Source organism: Chroicocephalus ridibundus, chromosome 27 (genome assembly GCF_963924245.1).
Source record: "Chroicocephalus ridibundus chromosome 27, bChrRid1.1, whole genome shotgun sequence".
Taxonomy (NCBI): domain Eukaryota; kingdom Metazoa; phylum Chordata; class Aves; order Charadriiformes; family Laridae; genus Chroicocephalus; species Chroicocephalus ridibundus.
Window position 1 is genome coordinate 611,960 of NC_086310.1, and position 8,558 is coordinate 620,517.

General features: G+C 49.2%; 1 protein-coding gene across 1 annotated transcript; it reads left to right on the forward strand.

The window, feature by feature from the left end:
• The first annotated feature begins 1,611 nt into the window (after window positions 1-1,611).
• Window positions 1,612-7,447, forward strand: SULT2B1 (sulfotransferase family 2B member 1). Its single transcript, XM_063318633.1, is given in 7 exon segments — window positions 1,612-1,766; window positions 2,396-2,536; window positions 2,838-3,046; window positions 3,416-3,542; window positions 4,056-4,150; window positions 4,238-4,418; window positions 4,844-7,447. Coding segments are annotated over 6 exon segments (864 nt in total). The 5' UTR covers window positions 1,612-1,766; window positions 2,396-2,400; the 3' UTR covers window positions 4,960-7,447.
• Window positions 7,448-8,558: the final 1,111 nt, after the last annotated feature.

The following is an 8,558-nucleotide window of genomic DNA, read 5'->3' on the forward strand; positions in this document are numbered from 1 at the left end:
ATTGTTGCATGTTAATATTTTTAATACTTGACAATCTTTATAATTACAGGCTTTTCCTTAAAGTTTAACTTGAATGCACTGGCTGCAGTTTAAAATCCTTTTTTTTCTTCCTTTTTTTTTTATTTTTTCCCCAGTAGCATGGATATTTTTTTTTTAATAAGAAAACTTAAAAAATCTAAAACTTAATATATTAATTTCTGGGCTTCTTTATATCTTAACTAACCAAACACTGCTTTAAATGTTTTAATGCCTTTTAATATGATGAAATCTGTATTTCTAAAATAGAGATGATGCCATTCTTTAACTAACAATTCATCTCTGCCAAGGTGTTTACAAATGTATTTGTTATCTAATATTTAATAATTATTTAGGCTAGTATACTTACTTTTTGGAGGTCGGCAAGCCTACAGGATCTATTGAGTGTTGATTATAAAACACCAGGTGGATTTCTTTTAGGCCTGTTCTGCAAAAGATACCCACTCGGATTGCAAAGAAAAAAAAATAATTTGGTAATAATTTCCAGTTTTCCCTGTAGTTTTTAGTTTTGCTTAACTTATTTCTTAACTGGAGGCAGGGAAGGTGATGGGTAAATTTAATTTCCCACTTCCACTGTTGACCTGCTCTCTGAGGGTGGGTTAACATTCCTCTTTGAAGTGTTTAAACATTTCTTAATCCCATTTTCTCTCCTGTTTGCTTGGAAAACAAAGCAGAACCGAAAGCGAAATTGTTGCTTTAATTGGTTGTTTTAAGAAAAAACAACTGTCCTACGCACTCAATGCCAATGATTACTGTCCCAAACACTCTGTGCACACCCCATGCGGTCGTTTGTCCGTCTTTTTATTGGCATATTACATAAAATTTCCAACACAGCAGTCCTTTGGTGAGAAAGTGTAATAATTGCTGCGTTCCTAGGGGAACACGTGGAAAATACTTGGAATTTTGCAGACGACTGCATGGCTGCCCTTATTTACAGGAAGCATTGGTTGTTTCTAATTTATGGCACTAAAGGTCCCTTTCCTTGGATCTGCAGCAGGCCGCCTAGTGCCGCAGTGGAGGAAGAACTTCTCCTCTTCCTCTCCCTGTAGCACGATCGTGAAGGTTTTGAATGAAAAAGATCTGCCCCATCCCTTATAGCTGTAGCAGCGTTTCTGCCTTTCCTGCAGGGACTCTTGTGTTGGTTTTGTTGTTTGTTTTTTGTTTTTTTTTTTTTTTTTTTAATCAGCCATTTTAATAATCCATTTTTAATGGATTTGTGAAATTTACTGGGATTTACTGGGAAATTTACTGGGAAATGATCTTCGGCTTGGGGAAATCGTTTGTGTGTTTGGAGGAAAAGGGAGAGGGTTGGGTGGGAATTCAAAGGGACATGGGAGAAAAGTGGGGTTCTTGGGGTTCAGGGCAGAGGACACGGGACACCAGCTTCCCACCCCACTCCCAAAAGGACCTGCGGTGGTGCGCTACCCACACCCCAGCCCACCCACCCCATTCCCGGGAGAGGGATGTCCTCTGGATCCTCTGGACTTTGGATCTTGTTAATCATTGCTCCAGAATGGTGGCAACAAGGGCAGAAAACTTTTCCCTCCCCTTTTTATTCTCCCTCCAGTTCCTGGTGCCTCTGAGGACCTGTAGCTCCTGGAGCAGAGCAAAGCTGGATTTTGGGTACCAGACGGGGAAGTTCTACCTCCTCTCCCCCTGTCTGGCCAGAGATTCTGCAACGATGACTGCTTGACACACCTCCAAGCTGTGAGGGCAGGTAAACACGTCAGGTAAAGATGGGAGGTTGGTCCATCAGGAAGAACTTAGAATCATAGACTGGTTTAGGTTGGAAGGGACCTTAAAGATCATTCAGTTCCAACCCCCCTGCCCTGGGCAGAGACACCTCCCACCAAACCAGGTTGCTCCAAGCCCCATCCAGCCTGGTGTTGAACACCTCCAGCCATGGGGCAGCCACAGCTTCTCTGGGCAACCTGGGCCTGGGGCTCACCACCCTCATAGTGAAAAATTTCTTCCTGAGATCTAATCTAGATCTTCCCTCTTTCAGTTTGAAACCATTAACCCTCGTCCTACCACTACATGTCCTTGTAAATGTAAACTTAGCCCTAAAGCTCCTTAAAGGCCCTATGAGCCAGGAGTCCCCCATCCGTACAACCCGCTGTTGAGGTGGGGTCTCCATGAGGAAGGACTGCAGAGTGCCCAGCTGGGCTATCCCATAATGCACATCTCATATCCCCAACACCTCCTGATGCTGGGGATATGGGATGGCTGGGCTCCTCTCTGGGAGCTGCTATGGGGGGGAAAAAGTTTCTTGGCTTGGAGTCAGCACCCTGATCCTGTCTCTCTGCTTCCGCATCGCAGTGGTGCAGGGCTGCAATACCCTGTCCCCATCCCCACCCAGGCGCAATGCCGGTCCACTACGTGACATATGAAGGCATTAAGTTCCCACCTGCCTACAACTCCGAGCACAGCTTGAGTTTTGCCCACAATGAATTCCTGGTGCGGGACGATGACATCTTCAACGTCACCTACCCCAAGTCTGGTATGACGGGTGACAGCAGGGCTGGCCAAGGGTGGAGAGGGGCAGGAGAAGGACGAGGACTTTGGAAACATCTCCAGATGTTATTCAGAAGATTAATCTTCTCTTGTGGTGGGGAGCAGGAATGTTTGGGGTGATGTTTGCTGCAGTGGTTGTGCATGGGCAGGGCAGTACCATCACTTGGCGGGGGCACAGACTCAGCGCTGAGGGTGCTGCTGACCATGGACCCATGGCACAGTGAGGTCCTCCCATCCTGATCCCCCAGACAAGGTCCCCTGCCCTGCATCTCTGCTTTCCCTGGCAGGCACTGTGTGGATGACCGAGATCTTGAGCCTCATTCGCAGCCACGGCTGCCCCAGCTGGAACCGAGCCGTCCTCAATTCTGACCGCATGCCCTGGTTCTCAACCCGTCTGGGTCTGGAGTCAGCTCTCAGCTACCCCTCACCTCGCCTGCTGACCTGCCATCTCCCCAGGCACATCTTCCCCAAGTCCTTCTCCCTTTCCAGTGCCAAGGTGGGATGGGCATCCATGCAGAGCTTCAGGGGGAACACCTGGGAAGACTATTGCCCAGGATCTGGGGAACCTTGGAGAGAGGGGTGTTGGGTGAGAACCTTGGTGTTGGCCGAGGAGAGTAGTGAGTGTCGTCCATGCCCTCAAGATGGAAATATTCAGAAATGACTCACATCCTGCTCCTCTTGGATATTTTTGAGATGGCTCTAGGGGACTTGTGTGTTCATGGAGATCCCTTCCCAAGGTCTGCATGACTAGCACAATTTATCCTTGTGTGGCAGACCTCTCCATCTTCAGATCTACCCTAGTGCTAGGGCCTGCAACTCCTCTTCCACTACCGGGAGCTTATCACTCCTGTTGGCACTACCCCAGGTTATTTACACCCTACGGGATCCTTGAGATGTTGTCGTCTCCTACTACTACTTCTCCAAGATGTGCAACAGCTATGAGGATCCTACATCCTTCGAGCAGTTCTTGAGGGACTTTCTGAATGGAGATCGTGAGTGTGGTTTGGGGCTTATTCAGGGCACAGGGGTGGGTGGTGTTTTCCATTGCCTCTGGCTCAAGGGTCTTTTGCTAGTGTCCACTGGTGATGGCTGTGAAGGCAAGCTTCCCACAGGACGGGGGTGAATGCCTCAGGAGGAAAGCAAACTTCTGGATAGACAGGTCCACAAAGCCCTGTTGTGCTTTGAAGGAGATGGAAAGTGGATTTCCCTGCCTTCTCCTGCAGAGTTCAGATGTGTTCAGGAAGTCTTGTCCAAGAAACCCTATAAAGCCCTGCCATGAGCCTTGCACGCCTCTGTCCTCAACCTCTTCCCACCATAGAGATGGCTGGAGAAGAACCCATTACTCAGCTGCAATTGCAGTTGAACCTCCCAGTCCCACCTGCTCCCTGGACACCGTTGCTCTGACCTGCATCGTGGCTGCCCTCCCCCCAAGCTTGTGTGAACCCTCCTCAGCTTTGCACATCCCCTGCCCTGTCCTGACCTAACTGCCTTTTGCCTCCCATCAGTGCCTCATGGCTCCTGGTTTGAACATGTCCGAGGCTGGATGGAGATGAAGGACATGGAGAATTTCTTCTTCATCACCTATGAAGAGCTGAAGCAGGTAGACACCTAGGCAGACCCCACAACTCCAAACGTGCTGGTGTGTCACAAGCCGCTTGGTGGTAACAGGCTCTGTCTGTCCCTCCAGGACCTGTGTGGCAGCGTGAGACGTCTCTGCCGGTTCCTGGGTCAGGATTTGGATGATGAAGCCATCTCCTCAGTGGTGCAAAATGCGTCTTTCACGGCTATGCGGGAGAACCCAATGTGCAGCTCCATCCTGCTCCCAGCAGACATCATGGACCAGACGAAGGGCCAGTTCCTGAGGAAGGGTGAGCAAGAGGGATCCCATCACAACACCTCAGGGAGACCTCTCGTCAGGTGTCTTCCCCAGTGAGGACAGCCAAAGCAAGGGTGTCTTGGCGAGCTGCATCACGGTGCACTTGAGTCTGAAGAATGGGGTCCGTAGAATCGTAGGATAGAAACATAGAATGACTTGGGTTGGAAGGGACCATAAAGGTCATCTAGTCCAACCCCTCTGCAATAAGCAGGAACATCCTTAACTGGATCAGGTTGCTCAGGGCCCCATCCAACCTGACCTTGAATGTTTCCTGGGATGGGCATGGCCTCTCATTGCGGACAACCTCCTTGGGGTGGTAGCTGGACCCAGGAGCTGAGCCTCTCCCCTTGTGCCTACAGAGCAGAGAGTGAGCTACGTGGTGGGTAGGGCTCTGAGCCTGAAACGTTTCTTCCTCAGGCATCTGTGGGGACTGGGAGAACCACTTCACAGTGGCGCAGAGTGAGACCTTCGACAGGATCTACCAGGACAGGATGCAGGGGCTGAACATGACTTTTCCTTGGGACAGGCATTAGAATTCGTCCCTCTGAAGCCAACTGAGCACTGGGTATAAACCAGCCACCGACAACTGGGGTAACTGGCTGCTGTTCAACAGAGGGGGCTGTGCCCGGGGCTGCAGATGGTACTGAACCTCAGCATGCAAGCAATTAATTTCATGGAATCATAGTATCAGAGAATCATTTAGGTTGGAAAAGACCTTTCAGATTATCAAGTCCAACTGTTAACCCAACACTGCCAAGTCCACCACTAAACCATGTCCCTCAGCGCTACATCTACCTGTCTTTTAAACACCTCCAGGGATGGTGACTCCACCACTTCCCTGGGCAGCCTGTTCCAATGCTTGATAACCTTTTCGGTGAACAAATTTTTCCTACTATCCATCCTAAACCTCCCCTGGTGCAACTTGAGGCCATTTCCTCTTGTGCTATCGCTTGTTCCTTGGGAGAAGAGACGGATCTCCCCTCGCTACACCCTCCTTTCAGGGAGCTGTAGAGAGTGATGAGGTCTCCCCTCAGCCTCCTTTTCTCCAGGCTGAACACCCCCGTCTCCCTCAGCTGCTCTAGACTTGTGCTCTAGACCCTTCACCAACTTTGTTCCCCTTTTCTGGACACGCTCCAGCATTTTATGCTGCCCTTTTACACTCTTTTTCCTTGGGAGATCTTTTTCTCCTGGGTTGTGCCTCTCCTCTCTGTCCCATCCCTCAACCCTTTTTCCTCTGAGGCAGTCTCTAGGGTCTCCCATCATAGGACTCACCTCCCTGTGCGCCAACACATCCCTCTTCTTCAGGCAAAGGGGAGTAGCATACGCCTGAGAGCACACAGCTGAAACATGTACTGCCTGTCACATCCACTGGCTGTGGCACCTTGTTTGGGAGCTGAAATTAGCCAAAATGTTCTCCTGGGGCTGCTCATCAAGCAGGAGAGCAGCAGGGAAAATGGGGAGGACCACTAGAAGGCAGGTGTGCTGCCAGTGTTAACACAAATGATGAGATAATAATAATAATATTAGTAGTAACAATAAAAAGTGTGAGCAAAAGCAGGGCTGGCTGGCTACCAGACCCCGGAAACGTGGAAGTCCGCTCCGTCCCTTGCATGGGATGGGTTGAACAGCAGAATGGCAAAATATCCCCTCCACTTTCCAAGCCAGGAATGGGAATTCCCAAGAACGGGAATTTCTCACTGTCTCTTCACCTTCAGTCTTCCTCAGAAACGACAGCGAGGTTCACAACACACGTACATGTTCAGCACCAATAAATTGCACAGCAGCCCCTCAGCCCCAATGAACATACAGTGCTAATATTTCTTAATTTAGTGTCTGGTTGGGGTTTTTTGTTGGTTTGTTTGTTTGTTTGTTGTTTTTAAATGCCTTTCCTATTTGTATATAGCTTAGTTGCATGAATACCACTAGAGAAAAGTTAAGTGAGCATTAGCCAATCACTGTCACAGCTAAACAAAGCTAAAATCTGTTCGTATCAAGGCAAATCCTGTGCCCTACATGGGTGTATTAACACAAAGCCGATAACCTTTTACTACCAAATGAAAGACCCTTATCTACTTGATCTACAAGGCTGGAGTGTGCAACTATCACAGCTGGGTGAAATAAATAGACATGGCAGATCATAGAATCGTTTTGGTTGGAAGAGACCCTTAAGATCATCCAGTCAAATCATTAACCCAGTACTGCCATGTTACCACTAAACCGTGCCCCTCAGCACCACATCTACATGTCTTTTAAACACCTCCAGGGATGGTGACTCCACCACTTCCCTGGGCAGCCTGTTCCAATGTTTGATAACCCTTTTGGTGCAGAAGTTTTTCCTAATATCCATCCTATGGCACCACTTGAGGCCGTTTCCTCTTGTCCTATCTCCTGTTGCTTGGGAGAAGAGACCGACTCCCACCTGGCTACACCCTCCTTTCAGGGAGTTGTAGAGAGCGAGAAGGTCTCCCCTCAGCCTCCTTCTCTCCAGGCTAAACAACCCCACTTCCCCCAGTACTCCTCAGATGTTCTCCAGACCCTTCTACTTGTTCTCCAGACCTCTCACCAGCTTCGTTGGCCTTCTCTGGACGTGCCCCAGAATCTCAATGTCTTTGTTGCAGTGCAGTGCCCAAAACTGGACATGGTACTCAAGGTGCGGCTTCACCAGTGCGGAGTACAGGAGGACGATCACTTCCCTAGTCCTGCTGGCCACAGTATTCTTGATACAGGCCAGGCCTGGGCAACTGCTGGCTCCTGTTCAGCTGGCTGTCGACCAACACCCCCAGGTCCTTTTCTGCCAGGCAGCTCTCCAGCCACTCTCCCCCAAGCCTGTAGCGCTGCATGGGGTTGTTGTGACCCAAGTGCAGGACCTGGCACTTGGCCTTGTTGAACCTCAGACCATTGGCCTCCGCCCATCAATCCAGCCTGTCCAGATCCCTCTGTAGTCCCTTCCTACCCTCAAGCAGGTCAATGCTCCCACCCACCTTGATGTCATCTGCAAACTTGCTGAGGGTGCACTTGATCTCCTCGTCCAGGTCGTTAATAAAGACATTAAAAAGACATTATTAATTCTATTCATAAATATTATTATAAAGATATGTTTTCAACCTCCATTCTGCAGATGCTGAGCTTCTTACAGAGCCCTCGCACTTGGGTGAGCCCGTGAGAGCAGGCAGGCTGAGCCTGGCTGCCACTGACAAACATCCCTGTCGGCCTGTGACCATAAGGCCATTCATTAAATCAGCAAAAGCCACAAAGACGCTGAATGTATACAAACAATAAAGTATTTTGGTGAAAGGTCAGGGTGACCTCAGCAAGAGAAAAGCAGGCTAAGCCAAGGCTGAGCAGCCACCACAAGTTGGGCTGAAAAGCTGAGAAGCAAAAGGACAAGCGGCAATCCAAGACAGAAGAGTTGAGGAAAAGCAACACCTGCCCTGAAAGTTTGGGATTCCCAAGGAGCCAGGAGGGGTGGCTAAAGTGGGAAGGGGTGAAGTTTCTGAATGTTTCAGTCACCCTGAGCTGCGCCACAAGTAGCTGTGCATGGAGGGACACGCTGGGATCTTGTCTAGCTGGAGGGGTTTAGAGCAGAGGCAGAAGAGATCTCGGGCAGCCTTGACAGCACTCCCAGGTGGGGGCAAGGGAGCCCAGACCACCAGAACAAGCAGAAGAGATCATGGATCTGTAGGAAGAGCATTTGTCAGAGCAGCTCCTTACAGATTCAATGAAAGAAAAAAATAGCAGATAGGGTAGCCTGGACAATAAAAACGAATGGTGCAAAATCCCCCTATGGTCAAGTGCCTGGGGGTCTTTATTTTTTATAAAAATAAGAAAGAAGTGTTCTCTCCTTTCATGATGAATACTTTTTAAAAAAAAGGTAGACGATGAGCAAAGTTTCCTCTAATCACAATGCTACAAAAATAAAACCCGACTCCACCCTGCAAAACACAAATACCCACTGGTATGGCTACTAATGCCACTAGAATATCCCCTCCACTTTCCAAGCCAAGAACGGGAACTCTTCAATTGCACAGGACCTGTCCAAGAGTGACATGCACGGCCAGCTCCAGGGCCAGGGGTGCTGTACAAGAGTTTAGGAAAGGGTGTGCAGACAAAACAGCGTCCCATTGCACCTCTC